Raw genomic sequence first — 16,856 nt, 5'->3', positions numbered from 1 at the left:
TATCTGTGCCTTAATTTCCTTATCCATAAGATAGGGGAGCTTCTGAGATCCATTCCAGTTCAAGTTTATTACCCTCTGAAGTTAGCCCACTTTTATATAGTTATACACTATAAACTCAGTTAATAATCTGATCGGTTAATACAACTAAACCTTATTAAATATCCTCTATCTATAAGGCCCTATCTACACACACACACACACACACACACACACACACACACACACACACACACACACAGAGTATTTTAGGTTAGGTTTTCCTGAGGCTTCAGGAAAGTTAAGTGAGACCTTCAAGGAGAGTCTTAGGGAGAACTACTTAGCTCCCAACAGTTCTAAGAAGATAAGTTTTTGTGTGATATGTGAAACAGGTGTACTGACTTCTGAGGCCTTTCTTACACTAAAAAATTGATATCTAGAGATAAGATAGAATCCCCAAGAACTATTGGAAGTTGTTGAGGGGAGGAGTTAACTTTTTTATTTTTAAGGCTTCTGGAATGTACCTTAGGGATGTTGTTGTAAAAGGAGTCATTAGAGTTAGGGAAATACTATTAGAGAGAAAGGGAAATGTTTACTTCTATATAGCTATGACAACACACTGTGAAATCATGAGATAGATCCATTTTCACTTGTAGCTTGAAAAAGTGATGTCATTACTTTTTAATCAAACTTTGTAATTGCTTCATTGATTTGTTAGTTATTTGCTGTTAACTATCTAGATTCTTAACACATCCTAAAAGAAGCTGAAAAACACCAGCATCTTAGACAAGCAGGCCCTTTGTGATGGGTGGTAAAGTGTTCTTTCTCTCTTATTCTTCCCAGTGCCCCCAGTCACAAATTTTAAAAAAGTAGATATGTTCATGTAGATCCAGAATAGTAAGTCACATTTCTTATGCTTAATATAACTAATTAATAGTATGATATATAAGAACAAAATTAAAAGAGCTTACAGAGATAATTTATGTTCTTTCTGGTCACTATCTTGTTAGCTAGCAACAGCAAAATGAATCTCTGGTAGAAGGAAACACAATGCAGAAAGTGGTTTTGCATTAGTCTATAAAAAGCATTTCTGTGGCACAGTCAGTGCCACATTCAATAGAAGTTCAAATATTCTGTGCCAGCGTTCTTGGCAGAGTCAAAGAAGTATCAATTAGTATAGTGGCTGCTTACCTCAAGTCAAGCAGCTCATAGTCATTTTTTCTTTTGCCCCAAAAGAACAAAAAAGAGAGCCCTAAATATTACTTGAAAACAATATGTAACCACTAACATAACAGGAAAGTTGTCCTCCCTAGCTCCCTACAGAAACATCTGCAATTGAAATAAAACAGGATGAGTCAGAATAGGAATGTCCAGGGAAATAAGATCTCACCAAATACCATCTGTGTAGCAAATTCATCTAGGACCAAAGGTAAAGCACCAACTAGAAGCAAGGAAGAGTTTTCACAGAGTAAGGTTCTGGCTTTTTTAAAGAACTGAGTTCTTGTTTTATCAGAAAAGCCAGTGGATGAATTAGGGTGGATGAGTTAAATCTAAAGAACTGAATTGGATTTCACAAGAAACTGTAAGACAGTTGCTTGTAAAAAGGTCACCAAAGGAACTTAAAAAATAGATTACTGTCAGAGAAAGATATTACAATACATCAGTAGCCTAAAAGTCTGCCTTTATTGGTAACTTTGTAATTTTGAATATTAAGTCTTAGCAATTAAAAATCAGCCTTCTTTTAGTCTTCTCATGCCTGGTAACAGCACAAATGTGGGAGGTGCAAAGCCAACGTTTTCATCTTGTGGTATATTTTGTATATTGCACTGGGATGCCCTGCTGAATAACAATTAATTGTGATGTTATGACTTTGTATATCTGTAGCATTTTTAACTTTGCACTTTAAAATCCATATAATAATTTCCTTCCTCTTCTAGTATTTTACACACCTCTTGAGTTTAAGGACAATGTCACCCATTACTGCACCAAAAAAATCCCTAGATCCAAGGATCATGTTTTCAAACAGAAGATAGGCGCCTTAGACATAAAAGTTTACTCAGGCCATAGTTTATTGTGAAGAGGGGAGGGGAGAACTGATGATTTGTAAAGGTTATAAGCATTCATTAAGGGTTAGAGGATAAATTAATAGCGTAAGCTCATGTTAGGTCACTATTTCTATTCATTAAAACAGCAGCTTTGAGAACCAAGGCCATCTTTGACACATACCAGTTGGGTGATCCTGGGCAAAACCCTTTCTTTACCTTTCTGTGTTTGGGGCAACTCTAAGAGACTTTTTTTTTTAATGGGTTTAAGGCACTTGCCCAGAGTCACACAGCTAATAAGTGTCTGAGGCCAGATTTGAACTGGAGTCCTTCTGACTCCTAGACTGGTGCTCTTTGGAAAGAGCTACACTTAAGGAAAAAGAAAAGTGCTCACCCTAATTCCAGATCCATAGTGTTCCCTCACAAGGAGTTCTCTATATGAAATAGCAGGTCTAGTTCCTATTCCTCAAATATAAATAAAACTATTGAGTGTATTACGGACACAGTCATAAAGACAAAAAGACACAGGGACTCGTGGCGTAAATGACATGATCTCTTATCAGAGAGTGATTTTTCTGTCATTGTAATCCGAGCCTCTAACTGTGTTAATTACATTTTAAAATATAGGTGTGATGGGCCAAGGAGTGTCCCCCATTGTAGGACCTCCAGCGCCAGGAGGGAGTCCTTATGGACAACAGGTAAATCATTTAGTTTGGTCTTCTCGGTGTCCAAAGTTCTGCCAGTCTGAATGTGTGCATGCATGCCTTTGTGCCCTGTGTGCTGAACCTTCTGTGTGTGATGGCAAACATCCTCATTTCTCGGTCATATCCCATTTCAGATGGGAATTCTTGGGCCCCCAGGCCAGCAAGCACCACCTCCATATCCGGGTCAGAATCCAGCAGGCCAACCTGTCATGCAGCAGCCTACAACACCAATGTTTGTCTCTCCCCCACCAAAGACCCAGAGGCTTCTGCACTCAGAGGCCTACCTGAAATACATTGAGGGGCTCAGCGCCGAATCAAACAGTATTAGCAAGTGGGACCAGACCCTTGCAGGTAAGAAAAGAGTACCTATACCAGGCAAAGCCAGTGCCTGTTTGGATGTGGCATTTTCATTTTCAAGGCAATTTATATGACATGTGTCGTTGGTTTATATTTTGGTATTGAAGTTTGAGAGGCAGCTGTTCATACAATGACTTTTAGTTAAACACTTATTAGCTGCTGAAAAATACAAAGAAATCCCAAAACATTTTAGCCCACAGGCCTTGAATTTAGTGATGTGAAATAGATACTACATAGCATACTGGAAATCAATCTCTGGCAGACTTTAGTGTTATACTTTGTATTGAATCTGACTATTCTGTTTTCATTAAATTCTAAGTTTATCTGCTTAGGCATAAAAATGAATTTTGCTAAAACTTGGAAATCTTATTAACCTCTAAAAGCAATGTATTTTGATTGAATGGTATTTATGCATTTTCAGGAGTCACTGGCCATACTATATAAGCATTAACCTAATCTATGGTGAAAACTCAAGAAGCTTAAATCAAGGAAATTGTGCTAATCCTTCCCTTTCTTCCCAAGTTTCCTTTTTTTCTTTTTCCTGAGGCAATTGGGGTTAAGTGACTTGCTCAGGGTCACACAGCTAGGAAGTGATAAGTGTCTGAGACCAAATTTGAATTCAGGTCCTCCTGAGTTCAGTCATTGCACCAGCTAGCTGCCCCTCTTCCTAGGTTTCCAGGAAAAGTTGATTAGATTTTTTTCCCCTATTCCCCAAAGGTTTAAAGTTTTTTGTCTGTTTGTTTGTTTTTTAAGCCCTTCCAGTCAAACAAGCAATTAGGGCTTTCTTGCTATGTGCAGCCACTGTAGTTGGTATTGGATGTACAAAGGTAAAGTGAAAAATACAGTGCTTACCCTCAAGGAACTTATACTCTCTTATAGAGAATCATAGCACTTAGAAGATTATGAAGTATTTTCCTTAGCACTCTAAAGTGAGTTTTGATTGGTAGTGAATGGATTGCAATGAGAAAAGAGTGATGAGTGATGAGACCTGGCTTTTGGTTCCCACCTCCAATATTTACTAGCTGTGTGATCTGGTATTAGTTAACCTCTCTAAGCCTTACTTTAATTATCTGAGTAAAATAATAACTTGATATACCTATTTTTTAGAACAAGGAAGAAAAATTTTTTTTATCAACATTAAATTGCTACCAAAATGTGAGCTTAAGTCAAGGAAATTGTGCTAATCCTTCCTTCCTTACCAAGTTTCAAGGAAAAGTTGAGTAAGATTTTAACTTCATTTTATAGGTGAAGCCCCTGAAACTCAAAGGTTGTAATTTGCTTATGGTCACAGTACTGCCAAGTGCTGCAGGTGGGAATTTTAATGAATTTACCATAAAATGATATGGGAAATGTGTTTGGAAATACTCCACAGTTAAATTTCATGGACTGTGTTTCCTACCTTAATAAATGTAGTAAACCTTAAGAAAATGAAAGCTGGGGTTAGGTGATCACTCTGTTTTGCTTCTCAGCCCGAAGACGAGATGTTCATCTATCAAAAGAACAAGAAAGCCGGCTTCCTTCACACTGGCTGAAAAGTAAAGGGGCCCACACTACTATGGCGGATGCCCTCTGGCGCCTTCGTGATTTGATGCTTCGAGATACCCTTAACATTCGCCAAGCATACAACATAGAAAATGTTTAATCGCATAAATTACTTTCTTTGATACAAACATAAAAGAGTTTTGTGGAACAATAGCTGTTTTAGTTACTGGGGGGATAACAAAACAATAATTTTTATTGCATTTTATTGTACATTGCAAGACCATTTTTATATAAGGACACTTTTAATAAGCATATTTCAATTTGTTTTTGTTATATTAAGTTGACTTTATCAAATACACAAAGATTTTTTTGCATATGTTTCCTTTGTTTGAAAGCCAGTTTCATATTTGGTTGTATGTGTAGACATGGAGTTATCTTTTTACTTGTTGCCATGGATCTGATACCATTGGGGGTTTTTTTATAAAACAAAAACAGACCAAAAAAAAAAAAAAAACCATGAAAAAACAACTGTTTACAAATTAGTTTAAAATGACAATGAAATGTGAAGTTAGTCCTAGTTTACATTGTAGAAAAATGTCTGTTCACGTGCCTGCGTGTTTTAAGGCACTTCCAGCAAAAACCATTGCTTACAGGTGAATTAAAATGCTTTCTCAAGAAAAAAATATTGGAGATTCAGTAGATTTGTAGAGACTTTGATCGAATCAGTAGCTACCCAGTGGGGAGCTGGGTACTCTTCTGAAGCTTGCACCTCTGCCCTAGATCAGTCCACTACCACAAGCACATTTTCTTGTGCTTCATTAAATGTCTGGGTAGTAATTGACCTATACAAAGACATGCATAATCTTGTCGAGTCTTTATAGGTGGGTGAATAGAACATTTTCAACTGTTTAAAAAGAATTCACAGTGTTCTGTTAGATCTCATGAAGTTTTCGAATCCATATATTAAAAAGCATTTACATTCACACTGGAGTATTATGGTAGATGGAGGTGATTTTTAAAACATAACCCTTGCTTTAAAAAAATACAGCAGTGTGTAAAAGTTGATACCTACACTGAAAATGAAATTATGAGAATCATTTACAATCCTTTTTTTTTTTTTCTTCCCATTTTTCATTCCTATGCGTGGCATCTTTTCTTTCTCCAAGTTTCAAGGTTGTAACTTTCTACCACTTAGGATTTGCTACACGTTTTCAGCCAAAAACTTATGAGCTGCAACTTTTCTGTTTCAGAAATATTTTTAATATTAGCTTAAATTTTTGAATTTCAGGGGGAATAAGTGCATTTAGAGCTGGGGGAGGGGGGGAATCACTATTTAAGAAAATGCTTTCTGAAAAGGCCACACAGATCCCATACATATTAGTTTAGAAATACTTTATTCCCTGTCTAACCTTATAGTAAACATTCTTCAGGTGGCAGCTTATCTTTAGAGCATCTATCCAGGAAAATAACCAGGCAGCTCAACAAAGCTTTCACATGCTGCTATAGACTACATCACATCACTTTGGGGAGGGGGGGTATTTGTGTTTTTGAGAGTGGTTTTATCATATCATATAACCCCAGAAGAACTCCTGTTTTTTTTTTCCTAGTAGGCATTAGTTATCCCAATGTCTAAATGCCATTCTTATTAAATCATGAGTGTAGAGCAGAGAAACTCTTTTGTCTCTATATATACTTAAGTACAGTAGGCCGTCATAACTGCCGTAGTCAACCACTGGATCTAAATCTTCATCAAGTATTTCTAAAAGTAATTTCAAACACTTTTTTTTTAAATGTACATTACTGTCTTGTTAGAATACATCTCGGTGACTAGAATTTTTGCTGTTTTCACCACAAAGATTAAGACATTGAACTGAATCAGATAATGAATATGTCCTAGTTCTTTGTTTATCTGAGCCATCCAACCACCATCATGGACTGTATATTAAAATCAGATTATTTTATTTGTAGACATTAACAAAATTACACCAAAGAGCCTGGAATTAATTTTAGTTAAGTTATTTATTTATTTTTAAAGTTTTACTTTATTTTATTTGAGGCCTATATAAGACTCCTTTTGGGAGTATTAAAAACACTTTTATTTCAACAAATGGAATAGTTGCTGTTATCTAAGGCACTTGGAGCTGGGAACACTTCTTTTTTTCAACCCTGTTACCAGCTTCACTGTTACTGTAAGAACTAACCAAATCAACCCTGGGTGTCCTTTAAGGTCATGCAGAGCAGTGCCATCAAGGCTACTTGTGGGCCCAATCAAGTTTGTTTGTTTTGTTTTGTTTTAACTGTGTATTTATTTTAGAATCATGTCTTTCTGTGTATTTCTGTGGAGAATGTCAGTAAAAATTTAGGAGATAGGATTTGAGGTCTGCAGTCTAGAATTTCATACCTAACCAAAAAAAATTTTTTTTCTAATTCAAGTGATTAAAAAATAATAATAAAATAACCACACATTTTTCCTGTGGTTTTTAGAACCTCTGGTTTGTATGGCTGTGGAAAAATATGTTGGCCTAACAGCATTGTAATATTTTTAAAGTGTAAGTATGTATGGGAGAAAATTGGGTTTATATGCAAAGTAAGAATTTAGATTAAAATAGTGTATGTATTTTCAGTCAACTGGTTGAAAGCCATTAATTGCATTTTTTCTCTCACACAACACACACAATACACACACACACCTCTTCCCCTTCAAGAGAAAAAATATATATTCTGTGCAAAATTAGTATTGATGACTCTTCAGCTTAAACATATTCAGACCTGGTTAAGTCATAGTTGGTTTATCCTTACCTCTGTATCAAAAGGGTTGAAAGTGGTAACCAGTCTTATAATATAATATGTATGTACCATCATTTTGTTCATCTGAAGCTTTTTAATCCAAATAAAAATGGAGTTTGCAAAGTGATTTAGATTAATCAGGTTTGATGGTTCCATTAAGATTTTGTTGACAGCATTTAGTTTCAGGAATGTGTGGCACCTGAAAAATGTGACCATATAAAGACTCTGATAAATCTTTGTTTAAAAAGAAGACTTGCACATCAGGAATACCTGTGATCCAGGAAAAGAACGTTGCATGTGGAGAGAAGGCCCGCGCCGACCTCCTGAGGCTCCACACTGATGCTGGGCTTAGAAGACCTGACCCCTTCATGACTAGTGTGCCATGGCAGTAGTCAGGCAGGGGCCTGCAAGATGATAGTGTGAAATGGTAAGCACCAGGAGAAGTTGGGATTCAAAGCTGATTAGAAGCTTTAATCCCTTCTAGGATAAGGAGAACATGGTATCCATAAAAAATTGTGCTTCAGCAGGTGAAGTATACCACTCAAATATGGATGAGAACATGTGGCCTTGGTATATCTAATATACATTTGTGTGTAAGATGTCAGCACTTTTTTAAAGGAAACTGTTTGTTAGTGATAGTAATAGAATTCTTGCTTTTCATATCACTTTGCAAAAGTCCATGTGATTTCCTTTATATTCCAAAAAAAAAAAAAGTTGGAGGCTTTAGGAACTATTAAATACAATGAGCAATTAATGTTTGGAACTACCTTTTCATGTATCCCCAGTCTCTGGAGGAAATGCACAGTGAAAACAGGAACCCACATAGAAATGTGACGAGTAAACAATGGGGAAATAAGTTTTCTTGACTCCCCCCCCAAAAAAAAAAAAAGTTGCAACCTTGTTGCAAAAATTAATGTTAATGCTACTGAGCTAATAAGAAAAGAAAGTCAATCTTCTTGGAGAAACTTGGATGAGTTCACATAAAGAAATTACTCTGGGGAAAATGTAATAATCTTTTAAATATGTGCAGGGTGATACCCATCTCATCAGGAAGGAAGAGAAATGGGACTAAATTATAGTACAAAGGTTTGAGGTTAGATAGATAAAGCATCTAGCCATGAAAATGAGTTACCAAAGAAAATGGTAGTATTCTTTCCTGTAGAGACAAGTTAAATTGATCATCTTTGTCATAAGCAAAAAGATGAAATGAAATGGCCACTTTTAGAGAACTGCCAGGCATTTTTCAGATATTGGGGGTGGAATCTGACCTTGCACATTTTCCACTCCGTTGAGACTTTTAGGTAGCGCCATGTTAGATTGAAAGCATTAGATTTAGATTCAGAAAACCATCTGTTATTACCCTTCATAATCAAGTCAATTGATCTGAACCTCACTTTGCTTATCTATAAAATGAGAAGATTAGAGTAGATGAAACCTATGAATCAGTGATCCATTAATAGCAAAAGACATTACTAATCATTTTTTACTCTTTGGGCAATACCTATAACTATATAGGGTATTCCCCAAATCAGAGTTCCCTCTACCAATGAAGATCAATGACATTTCTGTACCTTCCTTAGCAAGTCGTCTGGAATATAAGAAAGTGTGACTTGTTCCAGATAATCATTATGTACATGGCCTCATTCTAAGGCCAGGTTTCTTTTATCTACTCAACCACGTTGCCTTTCATGATAATATGTTTTATTCTTTAATGCATACTGTGATACTGCTTACCTTTTAATCAAGTGTCTGTCTCATTCAATGTTTTTACTGTGAAAGGAGACAGACATCGATAGACATCGAGAAGACAAAGACCAGAAATGTGTTTGTATGTTACTACTAATCGGGGCTTACTTGGTGTTGCAGGCCATGTGGCACACTTCAGCAATCTGCTCTGATGCCTTAAGGTATTGGTGTTTTAAAGACATTATTACCCTGTTACAGAGACTTCATGTTTATAATATAAGCTTCATTGTAACCAAATAAACTGGAGAATGATACAATGTATAATGATAAAACAGTTAAGAGAAAATGGCATCTTAGCCCAACTTTCATGTTCTATGCAATCACAGATTGACACTGAAATAATCTTTTTTTTCTTTCACAGCTGATCCTTGTAGTATTTTCCCCTGTTGCAGGTTAGATAGACTCCATTCCATCCAACAAACTCTTGTTGAGATCTCTACAAGGTAAAAGATCTTGTGCTGGGGCTTGACTATGCCCTGAGAAATCACTTCCAGTAGGTGGGAATCAGAAAATTTTATGAAGAAAGTGACTCCAGAGTTGGGGTTCAAGAGAAGAGATTTTAACAGTAAGGAGGGAGGAGCAGTGTCTGAGAATGGTCCAGGCATTTGGGATGATTGTGAACAAAGAGAGATGGGAATGGCAAGGTAAAAGTGGGAAACCCTAAGGGATCCAGTTTGAAATTCATTAACATGAAGCAGTTTGAGATAAGGCAGGAAAGGTGTGTTGAAGCCAGATTACATAAAATAAATTTTACTCATTAGGTAATAGCTCAAAAACAGAAGTGATGTGGACTTTTTTTTTTTTTTTTTTAAATTTTTAGACTCAGAGACTTAAGCATGTTCATAGACTAAGGGGAAGGCACCATTATAACCAACGAGAAGAAGGAAGCCCAGGTGAAAAGTGATGAAGGCTTGGACTAGAATGGAAATAGAAAGGCAGGGATTTGGAGAAGGTAAGGGAGAATTGAGAAGGCATCAAAGAACTCTCCACCAACTGTAGATGTGTAATGCTTTTGAATTTAAAGTACTCTCTCCACAACTACCCTGCTGGTTTGGCAGTGCAAGATAAGGAAAATGAAAGTGCTTTGGTGGTTATCAGTAAGCATTTGTTAAATTTACTGTGGACCAGGTACTGTCCTTTCAGGAGTTCACATTATAAAGAAAGAGACTACACATAAATAACATAGTACATACAAAACAGACATAGAAGACAGTCTCAGAAGGGAAGACTGATGTTCCTGAATAAGTTGGGATTTAAGTTTAGTCTTGGAAGGAGCCAAGGGGCTGAAGTTTGGAAAAGTCAAGGTAAAAAATCCAGTCAGGATTTTTTGGATGTCATGAGTAGTTCAGAATTGGAGTCCAGGAGAAAGAATGAGATTGGAGGAATCACACACTTAGACATATTACTTGAACTAAAGGGAGTGTTAAGTGGGTCACCAAGAGCCCTGAAAGAAACCTACAGTTCTAGAAAAGAACCAAGAAAGGGTCGCTAAAATTAGAGGAAAGGTTTTCTCATATGAATTGGTTAGTGTTGGTTACATGCTGCCCAGAGGATAAGGATTGAGAAAAGATTATTAAATTTCAAAGTTAAGTGAATACTGAGAAAAGTGATTTGATATAAATGATGAAATCATTTGTCACAGTGCAAAGGTTTAAAAACAAAAGAGAAAAAGAGATGGAGGTAGCTGGTGTAGACTGCCTTCTCAAAGGCCAAGAAAGGAAGAAATATAGTACAATACCTAGTTGAGATGATTATATTCAGGGAGGAGGTTTGTTTTTTTTTTTTTAATGATAGGGGGGTATGTAGATAAAGAGACTGAAGTTAGTGAAAGGGAATGACAGGAGAAATCTGCTGGAAAAGATAGGAGGGAATGAAAAGCATGGGTATACATGTAACTTCTGATCACCTTGGTTGACTGAACTTAAGCAAGCTGCCCAGCTCTCTTTGTAGAAAGTCCTACAGAACAGCCATGAATAATCCAAGCACTACTCAACCAGGTCCCTCATATCCTATCCTGAGATGCCAGAAAGGATTTTGCAGATCCAAGCCCAGAAAGGTCTAATTAGCCTGGGAAGATGGGAATCCAGGTAACCCAGTATTTACTATACTCAAAAGTGGATTGAAGGCAGAGCTTGACCTTGAAACACAGTCTCAGTTTGGTAACTAAAGCTGGAGAGAGAAGTATACTGCAGAAGACATAGACTAACATCAAGATTTATTGAAATTCTAGTGATTCTTCCAAAAGAAGTACTTAACTCCATAAATAGTTGCAAGCCGAATCTCAAAGGAAAAAAATTTTCCACAAGGATTACATGTATATCTAGAAGAAATGAAGCAAAAAAATAAAAATAAAAGCTCTTATAAGGATAGAATTGGAAGAACAAGAAGTTTAGAAGAGAAAGATGTAAATCAAGTAATCAGCTCCTTATGAAAATTAGAACAAACAAATCATTAACTCCAGGAAACAGAAATATTAAAAATCAAGAAGTGGAAAAATAGAAGAATATGTGAGAAACCTGATAACAGAACCAACTGTCCTATAGAAGAGCAACAAAGAGATATTTTAAGAATCATTAGATTCCATGAATGCCTATATATTTACACACTCCTCTCCAAAAAAGTCTGGATGTTATATTTCAAGTAATAAGTGAAATCTGCCCAGATTATCAGAACTAGAGAGTAAAGTGAAGATAAATTTGATCATTTATATTAAAAAAAAAAAAAAAAAACAAACCTAGGAATGTCATAGCTTAAAATTAGTCCAAATTCCAGCATCCTAGGAAAGTTGAAATGAATACAGAAAAAGATACTAAATGAAATAAGCATATAAGACCTAGCAGCTTTCATACTAAAAGTGAAAGGAGATCTTTGGATATGGTATTCCAAAAAGGAAAAGATAGTAAGTATATGAGCAAGAATACCTTCATAAGAAATATAATCCTGCAATGGAAAAAGGTAGATTTTGAATGGAACAGAGGACTTTCAAACATTTTTGATGAGAAGATCAAAGCCGAGTAAGAACAATGAAATACACATAAGAGTCTAGGAAACCTTAGAATAATATAAAGTTATTTGAGCAGTTGGAGAGCTGAACAAGAGTAATCTTAAGATTCTAATAAACTGAAAAGAAACAAGTATTCCTTCAGATCGTTAATGTTTTCATTAATGGAGTTGGGTTTTTGTTGTTTTAACGCAATAGGAATGGATTGGTTTAGTTCTGAGAGTTTTAAGAGGAAAGAGTTAAAATAGCATAGTATAAGAAAGGAACAAGAAGGATTTAGAACTTGCTTTTCCTCCGAGTTGGAGTGTGTGAGAATAAAAGGATGGGGAAGTAGGCAACATAAGAACCTCAATCATTTAGCTAAGACTGATGAATACACAAACACAAAGTTTGGTGCAGAAGTACACAAACTCAGTAGGGAAACTAGTGAACTTATGAGGAAAGGTAAGCAAAGGGGCCCAAGAAGAACAAATTGCCTGATTTGGGACAGTGTTTTAAGAAGAAGAAACCAAGATTCTACAGAGCTTTTCCCTTCAAGTGAAGTGCCTATCAGCTGAGAATGGCAGAACAAGTTGTTACATGTGAATATGATGGAATGCTGAACCATAAATAACGACAAGATAATTGCAGAGAATTCTGGAAAGTATGAGCTGATGCAGAATTAGATGAGCAGAAAAAGAACAGTTTATACAAGGACAAGAAAAACAATTTGGAAAGACTTAAGAACTCAGATCAATGCAATGATCATCTGTCTTCATGAACCTGTAATAAAACAAGTTACCATCTGACAGAGAAGTAATACAGTCAAGGTACAGAAAGAGGCAGACATTTGGCCACTGTGTAAATTTGTTTTGGTTACTTTTTGTTATAACAGCTTTTGTTTTCTTTCAGCTTTTTAATTGGATAAAAGAAAAGAGTGGCCATTTAAACCTTTTTTTTCAAATGCATAAAAAAATGGAAGTTTTTGAATATACTGTTGTTCAGGGTAATTTTGATTGACTATGCCTGTTCATTACAAGGGTTTCTATTTTAATTAGGAAAGGATGAGATAGAAAGGGAGAGTTTGGAGACATCCCCCCAAAAGGGGGGGCATTGAAAAAAATTTAAACAACAGAAGGACATACAAATGGAAATACAGACTAGGACAGTTTTGAAAGTAATTTTATAAATTTCTTTTGTGCTTATTTTTTTAAAACTAGTACAAAATGAAAATTCATAGCATCATATACAATCCTCTGATTTACTATAATCATAAAAATGTTCTTCAAAATAACAGACTTCATTGAAGAAGGGCCGGCCTTGACAAGATGAAGGGTCACATCTCCATCTAAAACAAGAGTAAAGGTGATGCAATAGATAGGGAAAAGCAAACTCACAACAAATGTCCCCAATTTGGTTTGGCGGTGGAGGGGAAATGAATTATGGATTTTAAGAGGGTGGGAGAAAGGAAAAGCAAAAATGTTTGGAACAATCATGGGAGAGTGGAGTGATGGCTTAATTAAGGAGGGATAAGTTGTCTTGTTGCTGTGAGACCCCCAGTGAAGATGAGGAAACAAATTTGTGATGGACACAGTGAGCATAGTTTAGTGATTTCCAAATAAATAAAGTTGAAGGTGGTGGGAACAATGCAGAGTTGGGAGTTGCTGAGACATGACCAGCAACTTGACAAAAGGGTGATGGAATATAAAATAGAAGAGAAAATTCACCAAGGGGTTGAGTTGGAGAAGAGCACTGGGACAAGTAGGGAAAGAATGGAGTGCTGGAGGAAATAAAGGTCATGATGAGGACAGAGAACAGGGTGGGCAGCAAGGCTTGGGGAGAGGTGGGATGATGAATTGTTCGTATGCAGAAATTTCAGTGTTTGTGAGCATTTAAGTGGAACACCAGTTTGTAATGGCAAGACAGTAGCTACAACTGGCTAGATGGAGGAGCAAATCATGAGCCAGGAGTGTGCTGAACAACCAGGAAGTTTGGGGTATTTGAGAGAGCAACAATATATACAAGGAGGGCTTCTAATGTCGGGGCAGCAATGGGAAAGAGGAGAGACTGTAAGCTGGGAAGTGGGGAAAGGGATTCCTGCAGGGGTCAGTATATATCACCAGGTGATATATTCAATGATAAATTCAGATATCATGAACCTCAGAGGAAAGGAGGCTGCTGGGTATGGTAAAGGAAAAGTCTGAATAATGTGATGGAAAATAAAGAGTAGTCTGACTTCCCCATAATAATCAGTGAATCAGGCAGTATGAGAAATACACACAGCTTTTGAAAGATCCACAAGAGCACAAGGCATGAGAGAGGAAAAGGCTTAAGATGAAAGTAAGTTTATTAATTATAGAGTGGGCATTTCACAGGACCCAGTGAAAAAGATGGGCAGATCTGGAGTTAGACATTGCCAACATAGGGTTTAAGGTGGTGGTGAGTAAGGAAGAGATAATTGGGGAGGAAGGCTAGGATTTATTTAGTTCTCTGAAGATCCAGAACCTCTGAGATACACAGAGTAGAAGGGAGTGTGTGTGTGTTATTAAAGTATCAGAGATAGGGGCCATTGGCAGAAACACATGATTAGACTATTCAAGATCCTCCCTTGAGGGACTGACCTCATAGCAAGAGAAATGGGAGCTTACAAAGAATTATGGTGACTTAGATGTCCTGTGAGAGACACTGGGAAGAGAAAAAGGAGAGACTTGAGATGCCTGCACTGGAGAAGGAAGGAGTGGTTGATCTAAGGTGTGACCCTGTGGAAGCAATTGGGTGTGTAAGAACTCAACAGGGAATGAGGAAATACTTCCACCAATGAACTTGCTCCTCTTAGAATTCCTAAGGTGTAAACTCCCTTTAAAAGCCCGAACCAAAGGTCTGAGTCAGAGAACTGTCAAGTCAGCCTGAGTTCTCACCTTGTCACTGTCCAGACAACCTGAGTTCTCATCTTGTAATCCTAACATCTCCCCCTTTTTTTTGATTTAGGACATAGGGTGGTCATGACTTTGAAACATAAATCCATCAATTTGGGAGGCATTATACATAATTACATAGATTACATAAACACACAGTAACATAGTACATACTAGAAATATGTAACAAATAACATGATCAAATAATCAAATTATATTAAAAGAACAGGCATATTTCTCAGCACCACATAGAATTTTTATAAAAACTGATTATGTATTACAGCCCAGAAATGCTGCAAATAAGAAGCAGCAGAAATAGTTAATAGACCACAATGCAACAATAACAATGGTTCAGAGACCACAAACAAAAGATACAAAGATAAATGGAGACTTAAGAATGAAATTCTAATGAGTGGGTCAAAGAATAAATCATAGAAACAATGACTATGTAAAGGAAAATTATAATGCTGAAACAACATAATAAAATTTCTGGAATGCAGCTAAGGCAGTCTGGGGAAGGAGGGGGTAATTATATCCTACAAATATACATTAACAAAAAAAAATTTTAAAGGATCAATGAATTTAATAGGCAATTTTAAAAATCAGCCAATAAATAGATCTGAAATGTGCAAAAATTAGAGGGGACATAGATGATTTGGAAGCAAAAAAAAAAAAAAAAAAGCATCAAAATGATAAATAGAATTAAAAGCTAGTGTTTTTTTTAAGAAATGAAATTGATAAATGTAGCTAATTTGATTTTTAAAAAGAGAACAGGGCAGAAAAAAGCAATAAACTAACAAACTGAAATCATAGCCAAACCAAGATATAAAAAAGAAAAATCAGAACATATGCATGGTTACAGGTAGCAAAACTGAGAACATATACAAAAAGACAATGCCTTCCAAAATATAAAATGCCCACACTATCAGAAATAGGTCTAAAATCTCAAGAGAAATGAGAACAAGGATGTGAATGCAGAGGTCTAGCCCAAAAGCCCTCCTATTTTACCTTGCTGCTATCACTTCCATGATTAGGAATTCTGCAATTCCTTTCAAATCATAATCTTTTCCATCTGTCTCTCTAACTTACTCCCAAAATCTATTCTTCATCCTCAACAGAACCTACAATCCCTTAGCCCCTCAGGATTTAATCAGGCCATCACCCCTGTTCTGGATGATCATTCCCAATCTTGACAGCAAACCAATTCCACTCTAGGCTCTTTTGTTGTTGAACCTTATATTCTTGTCCTTCACTGCTTATGACTAACCAACCCCCCAACTTGTATTCCTGACCCCCCACTCCCACCTCCTCTGCTTTTACTAACCAAGCAGAGCTGGAGGAAGTCACACAAACATGGCAGTAGAGCCCACTACAAATATCCCTTCATTGAAGCAAGGCAACCTTTTACTCCTCCCGAATTAAATGTATTATCCCACTCACCCTAGAGGCTATTCCAAACCTTTTCTGCTTCTCATCATTGCCAAGAAACCTGAAGTCATTTGCCACAAGTTCACTCTTCCCCCTATTTTCCTAACCTGACCCCCATAGGTACGTGCGTGAGTGCTCGCGGGCGCGCGCGCGCGCGCACACACACACACACACACACACACACACACACACACACTCCTTTTACTGCCGTCTCATATGAGGTGGCCCTTTCTGCCAAAGCCAATACCTATAAATAGTTTTCAATTCAATAAACACCTATTAAGTGCCTACTAAGCAACAGACACCGCTGAGTGCTGGAGCTACAGAAAGGCAAAAAACAACCCCTGCCCTCAAGGAGTTTACAACCTTGATGAGACAAGCTGTAAACAAATACTGAGCAAACTACATAATGGATAACAAGGAAATAAGTAAGAGAAGG

General features: G+C 36.7%; 1 protein-coding gene across 46 annotated transcripts in view; it reads left to right on the top strand.

Annotated features, from left to right (window-relative positions):
• Positions 1-7,475, top strand: part of PBRM1 (polybromo 1) — a 124,194-nt gene extending 116,719 nt beyond the window's left edge. For 41 of the 46 annotated variants that reach the window (XM_074283493.1, XM_074283467.1, XM_074283475.1 and 38 more), the window contains 3 exons: positions 2,646-2,716; positions 2,857-3,073; positions 4,549-7,475. In XM_074283493.1, coding sequence (XP_074139594.1) covers positions 2,646-2,716; positions 2,857-3,073; positions 4,549-4,721 — 461 coding nt within the window. In that variant the 3' untranslated portion in view covers positions 4,722-7,475. The remainder of the gene's footprint in view (positions 1-2,645; positions 2,717-2,856; positions 3,074-4,548) is intronic. The other 5 variants (XM_074283472.1, XM_074283468.1, XM_074283473.1 and 2 more) reach the window with 1 other exon arrangement.
• The last annotated feature ends 9,381 nt before the right edge of the window (positions 7,476-16,856 follow it).

The sequence above is a fragment of the Sminthopsis crassicaudata genome, chromosome 1, assembly GCF_048593235.1.
Source record: "Sminthopsis crassicaudata isolate SCR6 chromosome 1, ASM4859323v1, whole genome shotgun sequence".
NCBI classification, from domain to species: domain Eukaryota; kingdom Metazoa; phylum Chordata; class Mammalia; order Dasyuromorphia; family Dasyuridae; genus Sminthopsis; species Sminthopsis crassicaudata.
Note: the sequence above shows the minus strand (reverse complement) of the source record. Positions and strands in the feature narration are given on the sequence as shown.